This window comes from Athalia rosae, chromosome 4 (genome assembly GCF_917208135.1).
Source record: "Athalia rosae chromosome 4, iyAthRosa1.1, whole genome shotgun sequence".
NCBI lineage: Eukaryota > Metazoa > Arthropoda > Insecta > Hymenoptera > Athaliidae > Athalia > Athalia rosae.
Genome location: NC_064029.1, coordinates 8,879,834 through 8,903,367, shown reverse-complemented (window position 1 = coordinate 8,903,367; position 23,534 = coordinate 8,879,834). Strand labels below are relative to the sequence as shown.

Sequence of the window (23,534 nt, the reverse complement as noted above, 5' to 3'; positions counted from 1 at the left end):
GAAATGTAGGGGTTGCTTGAATATAATACGTGATCATTTTTATAGTATGGGTCTTTCTTTTTTATTCCAAAACAGTGCAAGAGGCCAACGTTAACAAAAACAATAGTTGTGATATATCACACACACGATTTTGATCAGAAGATTCTTCTATCCATCCAGAAGTGTATATGAATTGATGGATACAGAAAAATCGATACATCTACACAGGAATTCTTGATACGTTAAAAGTCTCCATTTGGTTTGTTGAACAAGTATACAGTTTTACAATTGATATTTAAACGTAACCAGAACTTAACTACCTATAGACTAATTTATACTATAGATTGTACCCAGGTACAGCTATATCTGAATAGGAAAAGTTTTTAAATATATGTTATCCTATAAATAAGGATACTCTTATATCTAATTGTGGAATTTATGACTTCTTTTTTGATAAAAAAAAAAAACACTTCCAATAAGATTGTGAAGCAAAGGAAACTAGAATTTGAAATTTATAATTCTTTTTACAAAACGTGAAGCTAACTGTCTCCGTAATATTTCATGAATAACAATACAGTTTTTATTCATATAGGAATGGAGTAACAGTCCAAGAATCATAACTGTTACCTTGTAAAATTGCATACAAAGGTAAATAATTAAATAGAATATATCAGTTTTCGGTACGATATAACAAAAACTTAACATGCACAAGGTAACATGATGTGACTTAGGGTGGATCAGTTAACATAGCTCTGATATATTCATGTTTTATAATTCAGGTTTTATCTTTCATCATGTCTTTTTCAACACCAAACTGGTAATAAGGTGAAATAACATGCACACTAGTTAACAAGTATTCATAACAACTATTTCGTTACAGATCAGAGCTTTATATTAAGTAATTCAAAGTGTAGTCAAAAGAATTTGCAAACAAAAGCTGCCAGCAGTATATCAGGTGCAAAGGTTGTGTTTAACAGTTACCAAGTAATTAGTTGATGCATTCTTCAATCAGCTGGCTATGTTCATTTAAAGAAGCTTTGTTATTGTCAAGTAATACATTGAATCTCTCATGAGCTTGCATCATGTCGTTCTACTTCCAGAGATATTATAGCTACAGTTCTCAAATTTCTGGCACCATTTTCTGGAATATCGGAACATAGATATCTGAGTAAAACGTTGAAGAGTGTTTGCACTAAAAGTTTTCTAAGAGAGATGAAACGCTCAGGACAATACATTGACCCCAGGCATTTATTTACGTGTAGGCACTTAGAATGTGAACAATGCCGCCAGAATAAGTGTCATGTTATCATGACAAAAAATCATGATTGAGGGGTTACTGCGCTTTATGCCAGAGTTTACCGCCAAATTTTTCGAAATACTCTACTCTAAATCTGTAAACAATCCCATATCCTTGCTAACAATTAACACAAGTGTACGATAATAAAATACAGTGTATAATAATTACATATAGCCTATATAGTATGTGTGTAAATATAGGTGTACACATACGATACAAGCCTGAATATATAATATTAGTAGGTATGTGATTATACTATTATATTCATATATATTTTTCTTAAAAATATAATAGTGTTTGATAATATCATAATATACATTTATAGGAATATGTACGTGTATATTCTACATATATATAAGTATGTTATCGAATAATTCAACTTTCCGATGTACGCAATAGTACGAATATTTCATACTCGTTGGACACGTAAAAAACATGATAATTCGTTAAGAAATATACGAATCAATGCATGACTTTTATTTTACGAATAGTGTATGTATAATTTCATCAATGAATATATGACTTTTTCTCAGTTTTAGGCACATAGAACACACAACACAATATGTGTATAGACACACATATCATATGTAATATGATGACGAATACTGTTAGGTGTATTTAAGGCACTCGTGCGAGTCAAACAGTGTAAATTAAGACGTCATTCATAGAATTAAAGTGCAAACCGTACACCAAAATTTGCCCCGTTGAAAAACGAAGGACGCGACCTTTATTTGGACTGGATCAAGCGGTAGAAATTAATAGAATGTCGTAGATAGAAGTTAAAAAAATTATTATGCAACTATACATTATTTTTTCTAACAAACGTTGAGGAATAAGTTATAATCAAATGTACGGTACAAGATGACTGAACTTGAATGTTGAGGCTGAATTTATACCATCATCTAAAGATTGGAACAATTTCTCCTAATAATATTCGCATATTGTGTCAAAATACCTAACTTTCGAAATAAAAGTTAAGACTCGCTGAAATTCATAGAAATATACATTTATGCTATTCTATTTGTTTGCTCTTAAGCCTTTGCCTTAAGCAAAAATAAAATAAATATATAATATATAATATATGAATACATTGAAAAACAAAACGAAACCCTGTAAACCTCAACACCATAAATTTATAACTCATTTTAGCATCTAAAGCTAGGGACTAATTTTTTTTTTTTACAAAATATCAAACCTAGATATACTTATTATATTGTTTAGCTTCTATCCCGTATTAGATTTAATGATTGTAATAATATATTTAAGATGAGATCGCATGCAATTCAGAAACCTTTTTTTTCCAATTTCAACTATAAACCTATCGGCATTTTGGCTCAAAATCAAGCAAACATAGGCCATTGATCACCATAAAAGTAAATATAATTATAATGCCTAAAGATGATAGGTAAATTGAAAATGAATTTCTTGACGTGAAGAATTGAGCGTTTATACATAAAATTTATCTTCAAACTATTTTTTTTGTAATGACTACGAACTTTTGCACTGAATTATTTCGGTGGTATATAGGTATGTTTATATATATGTATATTTATATATGTATGTATATTTATGCATATATGTACAGCTACACGAACTTTGTGATACGAAAAGATATATGTTTCCGTGGCTCACATGAAACTTTTTTTTGCCTATACTAACAATAAGTTGGAACAAGAGATAAATATATCATATTATTATTTCACTATCAAAAATTTTATACCCACCTAGGATGTTTTTAATATAACATTATTTATACATCTGAAGACTATGTTGCCACGAATAAAATATAAATGTTTGCTTTGCTAATATCTTTGGCTAATAAACTACGAATGTAACACTGACTAACGATCTAAGGAATTCAATTCGAATCAATTGTACATCTAACGCCAAAATTTGGATTTCAGGAAAATGACAGCGCACATAATGTCTGTAACTTCTACTAATGGCCCGTTAATGAAACTATTTAACTTACTTATCTTCTTTAGTTGGCTTTTTCATATTACCATCGACTTTATTCAACTCTTTTGTGACTCCCTGAAACACAAATTCAGTTTTATGTGTCACTTTATAATGATGCATATCAGTATTTTTGTGTTTCAATGTGAAAAATGAAAAATATTGCTCTGTTCTTATAGAAGCAAGAGAAGCATCTTAGCAAACCTAGCTCACCATAATTATGTATCATAGCAAACATAGCTCACCATAATTATGTTTAACATCACCTTTGTTGAGTAATGAATTTTCATTACTAATATCGAGTTTTCGATTAGCAATTGAGCAATTTTATCGTAACTCGGTCATCGGAGAATAATCAATATTCATAGAATGTATTATCTACGTCCAAAGATACGTATCGACTGGCAAGAAATATTGTAGTAGCTATATACGGATACCTCGTGGAGGAAAATAATCAATATTGTGAGGAATACTGACACAATTCCTGCCATGCGATGTACTCATAAATATTATAGGTACTCTCGATTCGATATAGGTTGGTTTTTTCTTTATCATAGTGAAAATTTATGCCTTATTGGCGAGGCCATGTCCCCGTTGTTATTCTTATTCGTTATGGCATTTCAACAAAACATGAACATAGACGTATTGTTTTCTGATTCAAGTCCTACTGCTAGTATAGATATACGTTTCAACAGAAGAGTGAAGCATTGGACACATAAAATTGGATACATTATTGTAACTCACCTGTATAGCTATTTGCAGTGGTGTTAGTTCTCCTGGTTCACAGTCGACTCTTACAATGTTAGGCGATTGTAACCTGGGACACGGTCTTCCAGTAAACAGAGTGAACAATGCATGTATCGTTCTTCTCTGTGTTAATTCCGTGTGTCGATGTTGATATCCAGTCAGATGTCTTCTGTGTCTTGCAACAGTGGGGAACCATCTTTCGCATAATGTACAGTATCGTCTATGCCTTATCGTTGCCTAAAAAAAGAGGGATTGAATGAACAGCGATATGAGAGAGATGTTCAAAACTGGATGATCGAATAGGAGTTCTAATAATGAAATCTAGGTGAAACACCATATTTAACAATCATTAAACTTCAGGCAAGGCAATTACAAACAAATAAATGTACTTACTTTTTCATGGTATGCCATGTCATTTACAATATCAGCAACAGTACTTTCTTTGCCATAGGATGGGGCAACCTCCAGTTCCATTTTAGCAAATGATATTGTACTTTGTTTTATTAAGGCTTTGTTTTCTTCTTCTTCTTTTGTGGATAGCTGACATTGCTCACTTGCCAAGTCTCTGGTTACAATCCCATGATTCTCTTCAATTTCTTGATTTGTTATTACTGGTGGAGATCTAGAGGTCTCCCGGTAGACATTATTTAACTCTGATGCTTTGGAACTTCCACTCAAGTCAACTTGTGGCTCTAGGATTGGCATCCCAACATCTTTATTGTGTAATCCTTGAAGTTCTTCACTAGATTTATCACTTTCAAATTGGGTGGGTTTTGCAATTCTCGGTATTTTATAAAATTTGAATCTTGTGTTATCAGGTAATGAATTCACATTCTGGTCCATTGGTTTTTTAGATGATTTATACTCATATTTAGCTGTATCAGATGAGCAAATTTCTTGACACTGTCCAGAATTCACACAAGACTCTCGTACTAAGGTATTTGGAACGATATTCTTTGACTTTCCAACATTGGTAGAATTAATGTCATGCCTAGATGACTTAGATTTACATTTATTATCTTTGGAATTGATAAGTTCAGGCATTTTTTTTCGTGAGTCGGAATACGAATTATTTTTTATCAAGTATTTAGAATTTTTAAGCGAAATCGTTTTCTCACCCTTAGAAAAATCAATGCTGTCTTTAATATCTATTGAACTATGATTAGGATATAAATATTCTTCGATTTGTCTAACGTTCCTATATTCTTGTATATCTGTAGGCGAGCTGTTATATTGTTTCTGCATTAAACTATTCTTGCTACTTTTGGAATGTTTTCTCTCAGATTTAGGTGTATTAACTTTAACTTCAGTCTTAGTTTGAATCTGAAAGGGATTTTCATTATCGTTCGCATTATCAACATTTTGGTGATTTTCGGCTCTAGCAGTAGAATTAATCGGGGAGTGATCTATAATCTTTGTATAACTTTCTTTAGAGGCTGTTAGAGTAGTAAGATCGAAGCTCGATCCCTGCTTTTTCTCAGCCGCCGTTTTTGGTCTAGCTCTAATTTTAAATCTAGTTTCACTCCTACTTTTTGCAAGGCACTTTCTCAACGTCTCTTTCGCAGCTAGAACTTCTTTGACCAATAAGTCCGAAAAACTAAAAGACTTTTCATCGGCTGCATGGGATTTCGTAACATTTTTGTCACGTAAATTACGATTTTTCCGTCTTTTTACAATATCTAAAGATGAATTTGAACATTCTTCTTTCGGATGACTTGAGAGCTCTCCTTGGTTTGTATTTATTGAATCAAGATGCGAAGTATCAGTTTCAGTTATCATAGGCAGCACAGTTTGACATTTCGAATTGATAGGAATCATATTGTCTTCTGAATTACCCAAAATGATACCTGATGGATGGCCATCATCCCTCAATTCATCAACAGAATAGATTTCATATTCCACCAAGTAATCATCTTGAGGTATGGCTACCTCTGCAGAATGAGTTGCTACATTATCCGTGATCTCGAGTTCCAATTCGAATTGCGTTGGAATAGCATCTTCGTGATACAGGCACACTTCATCATCCTCATACGCATCAGCAGATGATTGAACTTCCACTTCGTTTTGGCAGCACGCTGATGAATCTGACAAGATATCAATTATCGTTTGAGTTTCTTCACAAGGTTTCATAAGCGCTGCAGAGTTCACATCATCTCGTTGTTTGTGTAAAATAATTTTCATATTCGAATTCGTCAATTTAGTCGCGTTAGCACTACTCATATCAGAACTGTTAAGTACATTTTGACCAAGGGCGGAATTCTTGATTTCTTCAATCGAAGTTGTACGTGAAGTATCTTCATCAGAAGTTTGCTGGTTGTCATCCTTCTTTCTGAAGATATCTAATGCGTCTTTGATATCATGTTCACATGTGGCGATTCCACCCTGATTATTCAAAATAGGTGTCGGAATGAAACCTTCATTTAAATTTTTAGAACAACCGATTTCAGAATTATTATTTGAAATATTGATGTTTACACTGCCCGAGATTACTTCTCGAGAAATTACAGATTTATTAGGCACATCGTTATTAGGATGGACAATTTTAATCTGGTCAGTTTTAGCACTATTTTCTTCATCAACGTCATTTGTAGCTGCTTTATTTGTGTACAATAGATCATCATTTGAAACCTCATTGGAGTCTTTTTCCTTTGGATCGGGATGTTCTTTGGAAATATCAGTATCATTATTTCCAGTTATGTCAGAATTTGTTAGAATTTTGAACGAAGATGGTCGCCTGAGTGGCAAATAGCATGAATCACCACAATTTCTTTCTTTAGAACCACCTCTTCTTACATCATTAACGACAGTATTCGAAATCGAATCTATCGGGTTTATGAGCAGATTGATGAGGGATGTGTCCAAACATTCATTTTTGGAATTCATATTTTCATCAACAATGCTATTTAAGTCCATACCTTTGCTGGCTGTCGATTGAAATGTTTCTTTAGTTATCAGTGTTTCAGCATCAGTCTGTAACTTGGATCTCTTTGCAGAATCAATTTCTGAATCGTCGTTCTGTTCACGCTTTGGACTAACCACGTCAGGTACTTCGTATTTCTTCTCCATACTGAGATTTTTAGAATATTCGATAAATGAAGTACCCAAATCACTTTTACATCTTTTTCGGGTAATCAATACTGTTGAAGAGTTAGTTGGATCAACTTCAGATGCAGCAAATGTGTCAATACTATCATGGGCAAATAACAAATCTGAAGCAGACTTTGATCTGAATAATTCTTTATTATTCCGATTGGTACTTATGTGATTGATTTTATTCCACGAATTCTTAAGGTCTGGTCTTTTTTCTAATAAACATTTTTTCAAGATACTCTCAGAAGTTGCAACTTTTAGCGTTAAATTATCCAGATTTAGATCTTTAGCCATGCAATCCAACACCCAGGAACGCTGAAGTTTTACCTCGGGCTGCCATTTTTTGTTTTTTATCAGAGCTTCTCGTTTACCTTTGCTGAATTCACATTTGAATTCTGCACTCGGTGATGTTCTCTTGATGATAACTTTTGGAATTTCTTCCGCTCTTTCAGCAATAGTTAATTCCGTAGATTTCTCGGCTTCAACTTTTTTTGCAGATTCAGCAGGCTGTACTGTGCCTGAATATTCAGCGTTTCCAGAACTGGCTCGGTTGTAAGATTCTTTGACTTGAGCCACCTCGCGTTTCTTCAGGTTTTCATGATGTTCTGAGGTTACAGATGACTTGCTAGATTGCTTTTTATCATTAGATGACATAAGTTTCATAGATTTTTTCGATTTCTTCAGTTCTGATTGAATAGGATTAACGGTGTGTCTTTTTTTAGTTGATTCGACAGAGCAACCTGAGCTTTTCCTCTTTATCTTCAGTATTGGAATTTTTTTATCACTAGTCACCATGGTCTCTTGATCGCATACAATTAAATTAGGGGATTTTGTGTTTACATTGGACTTACTAACTTCTATTTTATCAATAACCTCCGGACTTGATTGTTTGTTGTACTCTAAATCTGCATGAATGAATATTCTAGGGATCGAGACAGGTAATATTTGGGCATCTACGATTCGTCTTAATGCACCTTTGATTGTTTTAATTTTCATTTTTGGAACAGTTTTTGCGGGATTCTTATTTGATGATTCAGACGATTCTGTGTTAACGTTTTCGATTATCATTTTTGGTTGTCTTTCGTCAATCTTGATTTTCATTTTAGGTATTTTTGTTAACTCCGTGACATCGATATTTGATAGATTTTCGTTCGAAGATATCGCCGGACTTTTAGGTCTTTTATCCTCAAATCGAATTTTCACTTTAGGAACTTTATTGTCTTCTCTCGTACTTACCGAAAAAATCCCTTTTTCTGATACTTCTTCGATTGACGGTGTACTAGGACGTGATTTTGCATTTCTTATCAAGATTTTTGGTATCTTAGGCTGCATCACAGGGGCTCTAGAAACCTGTTCATCTTTATCTGATATTTTTTCTGTAAATGAATCGTGAGACATGATTGATGATGAACACACATTTTTACAAGTCAAACTGTCCGTTTTCTTGATCACAAGTTTTGGAATCACCTTGGTATCTTCCAAACTTTCATTCAACGGGGAGAACGCAATATAGTTATTAAAGTGAGACTGATTTTTTGATGGATTTTCATGTTCGGTGATTGATGTCGAAGATAGACTTTCATCGTTTTCTGTTCGTGAACCTTTTGTTGATGTACCACTTCTAGTTTCTGATTTTATTTTATTGGATTTGGTTCTTGCTTCTCTTTTGTCCCTCTTTATGGATTCTTGTATGTTATCCGCATTGCATAATTCTCCTATCCCAGGGATTGGTTCAACAACCCCTTTATCCGCATTGCATAGTTCTCCTATCTCAGGGATTGGTTCAACAACCCCTTTATCCGAATTGGATAATTCTCCTGTCTCAGGGAATGGTTCAACAACCCTTTTATCCGCATTGCACAATTCTCCTGTCTCAGGGATTGGTTCAACAACCCCTTTATCCTCATCGCACAATTCTCCTGTCTCAGGGATTGGTTCAACAACCCCTTTATCCTCATCGCACAATTCTCCTGTCTCAGGGATTGGTTCAACAACCCCTTTATCCGCATCGCACAATTCTCCTATTTCAGGGATTGATTCAACAACCCCTTTATCCGCATCGCACAATTCTCCTGTCTCAGGGATTGGTTCAACAACCCCTTTATCCGCATCGCACAATTCTCCTGTCTCTGGGATTGGTTCAACAATCCCTGGTTCAACATTTAATTTTGAATCTTTTATACCAATTTGTTTTAGGTCAGTCTCAATGGAAATGTCCGATCCAATTTTTTTATCTACATTAATTTCTTCTTTTTTGACAACTTTGAGGTCCGTTTCTATCATTTTGAAAGTAGATGTTTCCATCAATTTTGATTCGGCCCCAGGATCAGCATGATGAGGCTCTTCAGGCTTATTTTTTTCGTAGGTATCTTCTCCTTCTATGTTTGAATTTTCTAATGATTCACTTTCATTTATCATTTCCGTACAATCTGGTTCTACCTTACTATCTCGAACTTTGTCAGTCCGTAAAGGTTCAACTGGTATCGCACAAGTCGTGTCTCTGTTTTTGGGATTATTAGTTGGTGATCCGGTCGTTTCCATATTCAGATCTTGTAAATCGTGCTTAGGATCATCGTGCCGATCATCGAATGGAGATTTGATGAAATTTAAAAGACTTGAGCCACCTAATTTACTTTTATTTATTTTCGATATTTCAGTTTTCCAGACGCTCTTAATTGCGTCGTACAACTCGTCCGATGCTTTTTCCGTATTGTGATCCTCTTCGACTTCTTTCAACAGAGGCTCAATTGGTGTTACTATTTTAGGAGACTTTTTTGGCTGATCAGACAGACCGTTACAGGTTGTCGTTTCCCACTCTGAAGAAAATAAGTCTAATTTCAAATTGAGTATCTCACTCACCTTGTTGTTTGAAATTTCCTTAAAATTTGTACTATCCAAACGGTCGTTTTCTACTTTTGGAGATTGAGATTTCCATTCCCCAGTTGTTGCGGGTAGAGCTTTTTTTTCTATCGGATTTTCATTCGAAAAAATCTGATCTGTTGCTGTCTTAAGAAGGGCGAGCTCGTCTAATTGTGAAAAAAATTTAGATTGATTGTCATTACTTGAATCGGTAGCGCATTTTTCGATACTAATTATGTTTTCCAAATTTTTCTTCTCAGTCTCATGACTTGATATAATATGTCCTCTTGACGAAACATTTTGGAGGGTATTCTGATCATATTGCAAGCCTCTCCTACTTTTAGATGATGTAGATTCAGATATTGATGATTCACATAATTGTTTGTAGAGTTTCCTATTACTACGTTCAAAAGTGTCTGTAGCACCATTTTTTCTTCTACCACGTTCGTCGAAAACAGTAGAACCTTCTCTATGTTTGTATCTATTGACAAATTTTTGTTGTGCACCATTCCGAGATAAAAATTGATGAGAACTTCGATCCCTCGATTGATGGTAGTATTTATTATGGTTGACACGGCTTCTATCCCACAGGTCAGTTGAGTTCTTCGTTGAGGATTCTCCATGGTCCCTCGGTTCGTGATGTTCCGAATAACTTTTTTTCCCGTGACCTCCAGGGTAGGTATATCCACCGCTATTTTTTCTTTTGCGTACAGTGGGTTGATTTTTCAAGTGACTCAAGGATTCTTGCGTCCTGAGATTCCCATAGTACGATTCGCGTATACCTGCATATCCTTCCCTTTCTCTCGCCTCCACAATCAATGCTCTGTATGTATATTTTGGATTGGGACTATACGTGATTTTGCCATCCTTAGTCGTATAGACAGGAACTGTATTCAAATTATCCAGACTCTCCAGACTTGGTAAAATTGGGTTTGACAAATTGTCAGGATTTTTGTAACGTTCACAATCTTTGTAACGAGCATACGCCTTAGAGTATTTCCAATTATTACTTCGAGAGCTATGCATATTTTCAATGATGTTTGGTGCTACATCAAAATTATTAAAATCGCAGTCGAAAGAATTTTCTATTCCGAAGGCATCAAGATTCGTATCAGCTGTACTTCTGTCAGTACCTGAAGGTAGGTCTATGTCATCTAGATTGGCATTTTTCGAGCATTCAGTTGTTGCTGGCTCTTCAGATTGCACTTTTACAAGTGGTTCTTTCAATCTCGAAAATATTGCACTTTTTTTCTGAATTTCATCGGTTATTTGGAAATTTTCTTCGGCAATATTTGATATTGACTCTCTATTCTGTAGATATTTGGAGGGGTTTATAGAACAGTCACTGACAACTATTGTCTCATGGTCGAGCAAGTGTTTCGCATCTGGTGTTTTATCAATATTTGTTGTCTCTTGAAGTGGCGGCCTTGACTCAATATCGTTTTCGATAGGCCACATAAGTTTTTGTGCTGAAATATCATTCACATTCTCCAAGGAATTGTTAGGAATATTAGTGTGTATGTCTGATGCTACTGCATTGGTTTGTATATCATCAGTTCTATCTTCGATTTTGACCGAATCTCTTTCGCTTTCTACCGATATATTGAGCGCATCGCTTAGCGCTAAATCTGGATTACCTGATAACTTCGATCCTGAAATCGCATCAACATTTTGCTGATGCTTCTTTTCATCATCAGCTACGTAAATATCCGCGCCTTGCTGACTACTTTCCTTGGATTCACACAGATTTACTTCACTGGCCCTAGTTTCAAAATTCTGGGCAGAGTTGGTGTGGTCCCTGCAGATATCATTCACAAGTTTTCCGCTTTCAACAGAGACTCTGGATAAATCATCAGAGTTTCCAGATGGTTCGTTTGGAACTTTTCCAGATTCTTCGTAGTCTGCAATTATTGTTGATTGTTTATTCTGTGCAGTATGTTCTTTCAAATCAATGCTCGACAAGGTGAAATTACTTTCATGATCAACTTCAGTAGCTTTTTCAACTTCAATTTGATTGACCTTCAATGATTTATCATCCTCTCTTACCGAATGAGAGCATAATATATTCTGTTTTATGAGCGCAGACTGCGGAAAACTATGCTGTTCATCTTGTGGTTTTGTGTTAACTGATTCTTCATTATTATTGATTTGAATCTCTGTTAACTCTTCAGTTTTATTATATTCTGATACCTGAGAGCTATACCTATCGTGTGAAACGTGACCTTTTTCGTTTGAAGTTTGAAGTAAAACTAAATCATTTGATGATTTTGATAAATTTATTGCACATTCATTACTTTCTTCGTCAAAAAGGTCCACAATCTTTTCACTTAAGTTTTTATGACTATCAGAATTGTTGTTATGTTCAATTGTAATGCAATTTTCATTATTGAAGACACAAGTATCTTTTGATAATTCGCTAATTTCCTCCATTTTCTTACTCTCGCACAATATTGTGCTCTCTTTCTCTTTTGGTTCTGCAAGTTGGCTAGATACGGCAAATGGTATAATTTCTTCTTCATCTGTATGCGTTTTTTCTATTACCTGACAATCGATCAATCGTGACAAATTCATCCCAAAGCTATCGGAATTGACTGCACTGGGTATCCTCATATTAGCGTTCAGTTTTTGTACAATTTCACCATCCGTTTTTGCTGTTTCTTCATCGAAGGTTATTGAACTGCTTTCTGGTTTATCGATAGATTTCGTTGACTGAAACGTAGGGCTTTCGCTTACCGTTGTCTTTTTAACTTTTCGAAATTCTTTAAGGAGCTTTATACGTTTTTTACTGCTATCTCTGCCGGTCTCCGCGCAACTCAACGACTTTTCCAGTTCTTCCGTCCTTCCTAGCTCCGGTTCGAAAAGTCGAGCATTATTTAGTAACTTTGTAGCGATATCGTTTATATGATTCGTTTTCTCCTGACATTTAATTATTTCTGTAGCATTATTTTCCAGAGATACATTGCGGCTCGGGTAACCGTCTTCGCTAAAAGAAGTGTTACCCGTCTGTTGTAAAACGATCGGTACTTTGCTAATATTATGCTTTTCCGTTAATATTGCTGCCATTCTATCTATTCTGTTGATTATTGCACTTTGAGAAGTGATTGGTGTTTTGGTATTATTATGCTCGTTTTCTAATATACCCGCGAATTTATCTATTCTACCGATTATTGCACATTCTTTATCCATGAGCACCGTATCTTTTTGCGCTATGTCCGAATTAGAAGACTGATTCAGCTGCCTTTCTTGTGGGTTGATACTCGTAATATATTTTTGCTTACTTTCTTTCCCAGCTTTTTTCAATGATTTCAGAGTATCTTTTTCCTTCGCCGAACTTTTGATGTGCTTCCATTTATTTTTGTGCAATTTGAGCAGCTTGTTCTTTGAATATAAATTCTTTTCTCGGTCGGACTTTTCGTCGCAATCTACAGTATAGCTGTCCATATTCACATCCGTTACTTTACTAACCGTATCGACTGAACCAACTTCCATCCAAATCTCATCCATTTTATCCAATTTTTCGTCATCCGATCCTAAAACATCCAGATCAGTAATGGGTGATGTATTTTTTATTATCTTTGTCAAACAATTTCCTTCCATTGGTAACACAGGCATTTTAGGTTCCTCAAATTCTTCACCTGGAATTAACGGAATATTCAATGAACCGCCGAAATTTCCTTCGTTTTCTGCACTTTTTGCATATATTTCATCTTCTGCAGGAGAAGACGACGCATATAACTCTGAGCGTTCTGTGTTGACGAAATTTTTCTGGTTTTCTCCTGACTTTTCATTTGATATATTACAATCGTTTTGATATGAGAAATTACGTTGGCTTTCCTTGGACGCAGCTTGCGAATTCCTAATTCCATCAATTATTTCTGTTGATTCTGATTTAATATTACTCTCCACTTTGACCAAGTTCAACGCAGTTGTGTTATCAGGTGATTGAGAATTGCTGGTTTCCGTCAAACATTTAATTGCCCATCCACCTGTGCTATGATGATTGTCGGCATTTGATATTTTCGTCATATCGTCATTCGAATGGTGTTTCGCAACTTCTGATGTATCAGACAATCTGTCTTTCATTTCTGATAGCGTTTCTAAATTATCCGTGTCCGTTTTTGTCTCCTGATGATTGATATTATTGGATATCTGACAGGCTTGTTCCTTGACAGTAATTGATGACCAAGGTTTATGCTCCGCATCTATTACCGCTGTGGAGGTGTTCGCTTGATGAGTCGCCATAACATTTCCTTGGTCAGAGGTGAATCGATTTTGATCGGCAGAGTCATGGCATTGAGAAACATTATTTGAGACGACGTTATTTATCTTTGTTTCACCTATATTACGTTCACTACTTATGTGATGTTCTCTTTCAGGTAATATTTCAATACAATCAGAATCGAAAGTGTCTTCGTGGTGTTGTGGAATATTACAATGCTCGGTTGTGTGACTACTTACGTCCGTCAGTTTTTCAATATCATTGTCACAACTACTGCTACCCTGAAAATCAAAATCCAATGCATCATGTGACCTCTTATCCGTTATCTCATTTTCGTCTAAATGTTCATACGGTTCCATTTTTATTGGAGAATGAGTGAAACTCAACATTGGGCTATTCTGAATTATTTCTATTGGATTAGCTGGTATCGTTAAGTCAATAACTGGCTCCGATGATTCTTCGCTATCGGAATGGATCGGCGTATTTAAAGTAGTCGAAATTGGTGTACATTCAGATGTTGGGAGGTCGGGTAAACTGATATCATCTGGATTATGTGATTCTTCGCTCACAAAACTGCTCGGCTTCTGTAAATTGGGACTGTCTAAAATATCGGAGTTAGTCTTAGGTGAACTCGGTATCGTAGATAATTCTTGAGCATCAACATCTATTTCTGTACCTTTTATCGTTTTTGGTGATTTTATAAAATTTGACATCGAGTGAATATCTATGCTATCGCTGCGATCTGATTCGGATAGATCATCGTCGCTCCTAAAACACCCTTTTGTATGTTCAGAAGTTTCTGCTTCACAGCTGGACACGTCTGTATCATCACTTCCAACAGTTCCTGCATTACTTGAGCACATAGCGGAATTATTCTCATGTTTATAAGCCTCTGACATTGTCGATTCGTTTTCAATTGTTGATTCAACCGTTGTATTGATATCGATTTTGCTAGCACCAGGTCCTTCCTGATCTTCATTGACATTTGAAGATCCTTTTTCATCACACAGAGGTTTCACACTACTGATTATATCACGACTAACTTCTAAATGTTCCATAATATGTGATGTCTTTTCATTTTCACATACAGTGCCAGTATCCGTAGATTGTATTACAGTTCCAGTTCTGGTCATATTCTTTCTAGAATTGAAATCGGAAACAATAATTTCTACTGGTTTGCTGTTTCCGCTACTAGTTGCCGAATCACATTTGTATATTTGGTCTTCTCCGGGATCAGAAGATTTGGTCTCACTTTGAGCATTCTCAAGCATCTCGCAATCGTCTGTATCCTGACAGTCTTGAGGCTCTGAGCAATTTTCAGATTCTCCAGGGATATCCGGAATATTTTTTGTATTTTCGTATTCAACAACGAGAACAGGAGTTGAATTGCTTAAAACAACGTCTGGCAAGTTTGCATTTGCGCCATCTTCATCTTCCGATTCATCCCAATTGGCCAGAAATTGTCGTACGTCAAGTTCGGGTTTGTCGGCAAAATCCTTAGAGTTTCTGTGATGCAAAGACAAGGTTTTTCCATCTTCAGCACTCGCCACATTCAGCGATTCACTCTCATATTTTTGGATATTATACCTATCTTGTTCAAATTCTTTTCCGTTGGAATATTGTTGATGCAATAAGGCAGACTGGGAGATTGAAGATGGTCTTTGATCTTGCAAGGATGCATCTAAGTTCGCTTCACTTTCAAATTGTTGGGGATGTTGTAGATTTTGCGCTTTTACTTCTCCAGAATTAGTTACATTCTGTACAGGTTTCGAATTTTGTAGATCAATCGGACTTAACTGGCTGGAAAACGCGGTAGCAGCGAAACTTGAGTTTATTAGAACGCCGTTTTGGTCAAATTGGAGATTAATTGGTGGTATTTCTTCGTTGACTTGTGAACTAACAACTCTGGGTGTATCTTGAATGGTACTTTGATAATCGACAGTTTGTTGCAGCCTCAGCAACTCTCTGTACCTCAGAACGCATTCTTGATATTTTGGATGTGTCTGATAGCCAGGAATTCTAGTGAGCTCTCTCAGATGATTTTCCATGGAGAATCTTTGCATAGCAATCTTTTGTTGATACATTTGATATTTTGGATAAGCAGCATGTACCGGACTCGCAGTCTGAATACTTCTGTTTGATAACGGACTACTATCTGAATAATCTCTGGGAAAATCCCTAGCCAATTGTGGATTGAAATATGGATTTTGTGCTCTCGATATGATATTACCTGCCATATTTGTAGGAACGATGGTTTTTGGTATAGCTCCGTTTTGATATTGTATCTGTTTGGTGAAATATTTTTGTTGTACAATAACGCTCTGTTCCTGATACTTCAGTATCGCTGGATTCTGAGGATTGGCAATTGAATTATCTCTGGGATATTCTTTCACAGGATAAGTAGAATATTTTTGATAATCTGTTGGAAAATTGTAATTTTGAAGTGGGTAGTTTTGTATAACACTTGGAGGATGAGCATATCCTCTTGAAACTATAGGATCTTTTCTATATTTATAATCAGGAAAATTTCTTCTAGAATCTACATTATACGTGCTAGAGTTCAACTGTTCTCGATTTTCAAAACCATCTTTTCTCACATTAAAATCATTACCAAATCTCCGATTATCAACTGGATATCCAGCGTTCTCACGATATGGTACATTTGGTGGATAAGGGGAAAACTTGTCCCAATTTTGGTAGCTGAGATTTGTATCCGGATTACAGCATGGACCTTTACATGCTATGTAAGATCCTGGTCCTTGTCTAGTACTTGCAGGAATGGGGCCTTGCAGATTGGTGGCTGTACTCCTTTGGCCCATTGGTCCCATTGATCCATTCACGGTTGGGCAGTTCAAATGTGCAGTAGGTCCATGCATAGACAATTGCTGACTTCGCTGTCCCATTGTATCATTCAATGAGCCAACAGGAACATTTCTAGAATCCAAAGGAGCGTTGGTACCTTCGATCATCGTATTTCTGGGGCTAGGTGCTCCGTAATGTCCATGGCATCCTGGAATCTGGACCACAGATCCAATGGGAGAATTGTCAGGAACAGAATTGGGTCCATTTAGAGTATTGGGTGATTGTTGGAAATTTCTGGGGATGAAACTTGTGTCATTTTGGGGTTTATTCAACCCCTCAGGACTGAAATTTGGTCCATTTATTCGTCTAGGACTATTTGCAGGTCCAAAAATCGGACTGTGGTTTACATTCTGCCCAATGGATGATATTTCGGACCCAGCTGATTGTGGAGAATTATATTGATGCCAATCTGGCATGTTCCCACTGTAGTTCATTGTACATTGTTTTGCTTCAATTTTCTTAGATAGTTAGCCATGCATTTTTCAAGCTGCCATTGATGTATTCAAGCGGTTGTGTGGGCCTATAAAGAATACAAAAAGATTTTCACTTACCTGACATGTCTTTAAATTCTGTCCACAATTGTGTATATTATAGAGATGATTATAGTACAAGTCATAGTAAAAATTCATGGAACGACTGTAAGTATAAACAAATATGTTTAAATCGAATACTTCAGCTCTTGCTGGGACACCAAACAACCATAAAATGAAGCTACTTTCAGTACGATATGTCATTGGAATGTGTAACATATTGTAAAAATCGATTATAATAATATTTTGGCAAGGGGCATCCATTTATCCTCTGAGTTATAAAATATTTCTTTTCACATTATGTTATATTCTATTAATGGATCTCAATTCATTTGTAAAAAATAGATGTGTGTAGGCGTTAGATGTTTATCAATGAAGTATGCTTTTCCAATGCAAATGTATAATAATATGTTATTTGATAATTAAATCGATATCGAGTTTGTTTGAGAATTTTCCCGTTATGAATAATTTAATCTATTATTGGTTCGTCCATTAATATATTCTAACGATATGCAGTCGATGTTATAACGACAAGTCGTCCCTAATAAATTACGTCGTGACTAATTAATCCCTCCGATTGAACAAAACTGACGCAGCAAAGTCCATAACGTTCATAAATTGCACAAAACTATATTGTGATGAAAATATTGTGCCGCACGCGGTAAAAATGTTGAAATCACGACAAACTAGAAATATTCTATCATATCCTCGATTATATCCGAGTAACACGCAATACATCAGTATGTACGTACATCGAATTGAATTTCTTGTGCGCATAATACACCAAGATTGGAATAATCAAAAGAGAATAATTCTTCAGTAAGGTGTTAATTGAAAAAAAAAAAAGAAAAAATGGATTGCGGCATCGCACCTCAGGCTCTATCATCACAATGCTGGAACTGAAACAACGGTAAGTAAAAAAAAATGCAAAAAAGTTGATAGCCGGTATCAATCGTCGACCCACGTTTTACGTTATACGCATACTAATTATGACTAATTACAATAATATAATACGTTCAATGTAAGAAAATGCCATTATCGCGGCGTTACTGGATCAGGAAGTATATGATTTCCGTCTGTAGTAAGTTTCACGGTAGTTTGTAATGCTAAACAAATAATAATATATACTTTTGAAAATCTGACGTGTTCTTATCACTCAGTCAAAGATCAAAAAAGTGTTCTAGAGGTCACATGGCCAGAAATAGCGCATTTAATAGATAAGGAATACGTCCATCACGGTCCTTGATAACGTGTATGACAATATGATAAACCTTCTCGAGTGCATTCCAATTTCATTTTTTTCCCGTTCCTTTAAAACTCTTTACTACATGTAACAGAAAAATATGTAATAGACATGAATGTATATACGACGTATGACACAACGACATACGGTAGCTACAACATCATCGGTTTCAGTATATCAAATGTAGATATAGCAATACTTATAAGTATGCATACATGTATACGAAGTATTGAGAGAATTTATAATACTGATAAGCAAGTTGTGTGCTGTGCTGCGTTTCACGATAAGCAAAATTAATTACCAACATAAATAACGGTTTGATTTAACAAGAATTCTTATGTCAGTCGTACGACATTACAGTACCAGAAAAGTCTATAGGGTGATCGACGATTTGGGTAATCAAAGAGGCCCAACGAAGCTGTGACCAGAATCCGAAACAAAATCTAACTAGAAAACGTTGTTCGCGATAATAGGTTCACTTCAGATAAAAAAAAACTTCAATTGCACGAATAATAATATCATCAACAACTTCGAAAATTTCCAACGTACGTAGATATTAAAATTGTTAAAAATTGTGAGTAATATTATAGTATCAGAAGGTATTTTCAGCTGACTGATATATTTGTGTATTTCTTCAAGATGTTTATCAATTCCTGTTCAAATTATTTGCTATATAAGCACATTGAATAGAGGTGCACGCTCAGTCATTATAAGTATAAGGTTTTTATATTACATTTCACCATTGGCATCATACACACGATGTGTATGTAATAACGACATACCATCTATTTTTAAACATAAATTGTGATTTGCTATCAGTAATTGAGATACTTATACTTTGCGCGTAGTATAAAAACATTGTAATATACATTCGTTGTTGGTTGTTCAGTGAGCGTGATGAACAGAATTCAAGTTACGTTCTTGTATTTTTTTCCAAAAATAAATAATAAATAATGAGGGTAGATAAAATAAATATACAAAATATACAAACAAGAATGGCAATTACACATGTCTGTTCTACGAAAATCAGTACTCAATTTACCGGACTTCGATAACATTCCATAAATTAGACGGTACATTAACATTGTTATTATAGAATTTATTAATTTTAGAACCAAAAACAACGTTTCAAACTCAACTAAATTATCATGGAGATCGTATTAGTTTTTCTAAATGATTTACAATCTCAGGGCTGCATACGGGTTGAGCTAATTATTCAAAAATAATTGTCAATAATATAATGTAATCAGAGATATTGATGCATGAGGTTTGTCTCTGGCCACACTGTTTGAATAATTATTTTTGTAAGATATCGTGAAAGCGGAAAATTCCAATAAGATTTTTTTAATCAGCAAAAGGCATTGACACAATAGTAATATACCGTGTGTCTGAGGCACGTGAATAAATAATTGCATGAAATTTAATCGGAAGTAGTAGTGGTATAATAATTGTAGAAGTAGATAGATAGCGATAGAGAGAGATAGAAAAAAGAGAGAGAGAGAGAGAGAGAGAGTGAGGCAGGGGGGTCTAGGGCTTCATAAATTAATAATAAAACTGTGTGACAATATAAAATATCGGGTGAATAACGATGGGCGAAAACAATAGTTGACGATACCAAGGAATATGGATTTATAAAGTGACATCGTATAACGTGCCTTGGATTCGACGCAACGATTACAACTGAAAAGGCTTTTAAATTTACGTCGCGTGTACCTGTAGTGTACCAAAGACTGTATTGTATGTACCTGCGAATGGATGCACCTTGCCAGGTAGGCCGTCTGCCCTCTTCGTTGACATATTTAACATAATAAACAATACTCACGTCGCAATCATTTGTTTAACGCTTATATTTGTACGAAAATATCACTTTCATTCACTGATTTAATATACCTCCGACGACAATTACGCTCGCTACCATTAAATTATAGAAAAAAAACCGCGAGCTCACCTGGCTATCAAAATCTCTTGCGACAACACACACGCCATGTTGAACACAAATACGACGGCTAACTCCATCTGATGAAATTACTCCAAACTGTTGATTACGTTTCACATTCTATAACGATAAAATTGTAGTCTAAATTCGGAATATTTGGTATAGGTAAAATATGCGTACATATATGATTTATCGAAGGAACGTGTGTTTTTTATTTGTATGCGGAACACTCATAATTCATATATCTAGTTGAATCTTGATATTTTTCATTAGAAACGTCGAAATCTAACGATTTTTCGTGATAGATAGATCTTTTCTTACCAGAGGTGGTTTGAACGTACCTACTTCGTGAATTCAAATCAGCGCTTGGTCTCATATTTTTTTGCGACTAGTAAACTGACAAGTCGTCCATTGAAATTTTTGTAAACCTGAATTTTTGTACAATGTATCTCTAATGCTACTCTTTTCCATCCCAAATCATTCAAGGATTTAGATTCAACTTGGCTGCTTCTTGACGTATGACGGAGATCAATTCTTGGTTTATAAGAAATATGAAACGCAAGCCTGCAATCTACAACAAGTAATTCACCAAGTATTTTCATTAATGTGGTATACATTCTTAGGGACTAAGTAATAAAGTAACGACATGTATTTTATCTGAAGTCAAGTTCGAAATAAATCACTCACCTCTACAACACTATTATTATTGAGTTTCATTTTATTTCCAGCTAAAATAGGCCTGCTATCCACAAAAATGGGCCTCTTTCCTTCGGATGATAGGAAAAAATCGCCATTATTTCTTAGCCGTATCGTACCCTGCCGCCTGGATACTTTCCAAGCAGGACCTTCTAAGGTGAGGTCAACATCAACACTGTGATCCTTAGTCGAACGACCAACAGTGATCTGAAAGAGGTCACATTCTTAGTAACCAACAACGTAGACACCATTAATTAATTATATTTCAGAGACAGCAAATTGCTGAGAGGAAAATTTATACGATAATTCCAAGTTCACGGCTCATCTTGTCTTTTACCTCACGTGATCTCATAAGGTATCTGACAAGCCTTCCCCTCAGTATAGCCAAGGTTTGATTATCAAAATCTGGAGGATTAATGCCTGTGACGCTGTCCACGAGAACCTGCCATCTGCCAAGTTCATTTTCTAGCATTCGGATCTCTTTCTTGTTCTTTCTATCAGCCATAGCTAATTCCGAGTCAATTATTTCATCTTTTTGTTCGGCAAGTTCAGTATCATTGATCATATCTTCTGCATCAGAGAAGTTCAACACATGTTCACCACGAGGTAAACCTTGAACTGTTTGATCAGGTAGTAAATGGTACTGTTTCATTAGCTGCCAGTGTGCCATCAATGCTTTTGCTGTACGTGCGGGATAAAATGTCTGAGCATTTATTTCAAGCAGTTCTTGAAAAGTTTCCAAAGTTGGCTGAGAAGTCTGTGGAGATTAGTCTCAGTGAAAGATTATGCTGTGATATAAAGAACTTGAATCACAGCTGAACGAGAGAATGATTTAGGATATTACCGATTTTATACTCCCCAAAAGATCCTCTTCAGCCTTACTATAAAGCGTTCTAGCTTGGACTGTAGCTATTAGTTCAGGATGTAAGTTACGCATTGCTTGAACAGCAACTCTAGAGACAGCACTGTCGTATAACAATGCGTACCATCGTTGTTGTATTTCTTGCAAAGTAAAACGACAAGAGAATTTCGTACCTCGATGAACCTGTGCAAATAAACATCAATGGAAAATTCAATATTCATATAACACGTTAGGCCTATGAAAGTCTTCGGTCCTAAGATTTTGGGGACTACCATTCTCAAATCATTTGTTTGTTGGACACCAGTAATCAGAGCCAAATCATCGGTAGGTTTCCATCTGCCGAGATCTTTAGTTGCATTAACAGAATGTGGATGATTTTTGTTCTTTTTATTTTTTCTACCCGGTGCATTAGAACCACTGGGTCTACTAGGTCGCCGATTACATCTATCGGACTGCGTTATTGTGGCAGGTATTTGAACAGGACTTGGTAACGTTGGAGCCGGTAATAAATCTAGAGATCCACCAGACATCGAAACTGTACGGGATCGCGAATTAGACTTTGTCGCTGCAGTTGGAGGTTGTAGATTGAATGTGGTTTCGACAAGTTCGTCATCGAATTTACGTCGTTTTATTGTTCGTGAAGAGCTGCAAGGAGATTGAGTAGATGTGAAAAACGATATTTAACAATAGTATAAGATTCTTCAGGTATCCTAATGCTACGATACCTTCTGCGTTTTATTCCCAGAACATCTGAGTTCGGAGACTCGACTGGCATGGTTAGAAACCCATCGGTATCATGTGGTAGAACTCCAACGTTAATGTTTGACGAAGATGAAACATCCATTGCTAAGTTTTATCAAACAAATTCAACTATACTATAAACGTAATGTGTATGTATCTGCCCAATAGATAACCCGGTGGAGGAATGTTGATTGAAAATTATGGTGCGTCAACAAATTTATTATTCGTTCAACAAATTGAAAGTATCCACACCGAACCCAAAGTATTATATTATTACGGCTTTGTATTTTCTTTCTAATTTATTAAATCAAAAAAGAGTCACACCATCGCATTGTTATTGTATTTTATTTCTCTTTGGAAGCCTGACCACGAACTAAACTTGGATAAGATAGAACCAGACATTATTTTTTTTCGCGCTGCATTGCATTGAAGGACGCGTTGACAAGAGATGGACCAACATCAAATACAGCCAAATTCCCTAGAAGTGATGACAGTACGCTTTTGGCTATGGAGTCTG

The 23,534-nt window shown here is 35.6% G+C and overlaps 2 protein-coding genes and 1 long non-coding RNA gene across 5 annotated transcripts; 1 reads left to right on the top strand and 2 right to left on the bottom strand.

Moving 5' to 3' along the window:
• Positions 1-36: 36 nt before the first annotated feature.
• LOC105684381 lies at positions 37-20,811 on the bottom strand. Of its 2 annotated transcripts, none has more exons than XM_025746844.2 (4): positions 20,731-20,811; positions 4,373-17,529; positions 3,977-4,216; positions 37-3,310 (listed from the first exon to the last, which is right to left on the bottom strand). In XM_025746844.2, exons 2-4 carry the CDS (start codon positions 17,441-17,443, stop codon positions 3,245-3,247), a joined length of 13,377 nt encoding a protein of 4,458 aa, XP_025602629.2. In that variant the 5' UTR covers positions 17,444-17,529; positions 20,731-20,811; the 3' UTR covers positions 37-3,244. The 2 variants fall into 2 exon arrangements, with proteins under 2 accessions (XP_025602629.2, XP_025602628.2); XM_025746843.2 differs by having other exon boundaries at positions 20,605-20,760.
• LOC112694988 lies at positions 19,334-21,875 on the top strand. Of its 2 annotated transcripts, XR_003150290.2 has the most exons (4): positions 19,334-20,551; positions 21,205-21,298; positions 21,447-21,571; positions 21,684-21,875. It is a non-coding gene; the product is annotated as an uncharacterized LOC112694988 (long non-coding RNA). The 2 variants fall into 2 exon arrangements; XR_007278123.1 differs by lacking the exon at positions 21,684-21,875 and having other exon boundaries at positions 21,205-21,498.
• LOC105684418 (microspherule protein 1) lies at positions 20,907-23,523 on the bottom strand. The gene is made up of 6 exons (XM_020851442.2): positions 23,002-23,523; positions 22,549-22,921; positions 22,259-22,459; positions 21,752-22,171; positions 21,406-21,621; positions 20,907-21,289 (listed from the first exon to the last, which is right to left on the bottom strand). The coding sequence occupies exons 1-6, from the start codon at positions 23,118-23,120 to the stop codon at positions 21,200-21,202; spliced, it is 1,419 nt and encodes a 472-aa protein (XP_020707101.1). The 5' UTR covers positions 23,121-23,523; the 3' UTR covers positions 20,907-21,199.
• Between the last annotated feature and the right edge of the window lie 11 nt (positions 23,524-23,534).

Excerpts from the sequence above, each read along its gene's own strand:
- LOC105684381 (XM_025746844.2), bottom strand. The coding sequence starts at position 17,443 with ATGAACTACAGTGGGAACATGCCAGATTGGCATCAATATAATTCTCCA. Across the intron at positions 4,217-4,372 it reads ACATGGCATACCATGAAAAA|GCAACGATAAGGCATAGACG; the intron begins GTAAGTACATTT and ends CTCTTTTTTTAG. Across the intron at positions 3,311-3,976 it reads CACTGCAAATAGCTATACAG|GGAGTCACAAAAGAGTTGAA; the intron begins GTGAGTTACAAT and ends TTTGTGTTTCAG.
- LOC105684418 (XM_020851442.2), bottom strand. The coding sequence starts at position 23,120 with ATGGATGTTTCATCTTCGTCAAACATTAACGTTGGAGTTCTACCACAT. Across the intron at positions 22,172-22,258 it reads TTTTGGGGAGTATAAAATCG|ACTTCTCAGCCAACTTTGGA; the intron begins GTAATATCCTAA and ends TAATCTCCACAG. Across the intron at positions 21,290-21,405 it reads ATAATAATAGTGTTGTAGAG|ATTGCAGGCTTGCGTTTCAT; the intron begins GTGAGTGATTTA and ends TACTTGTTGTAG.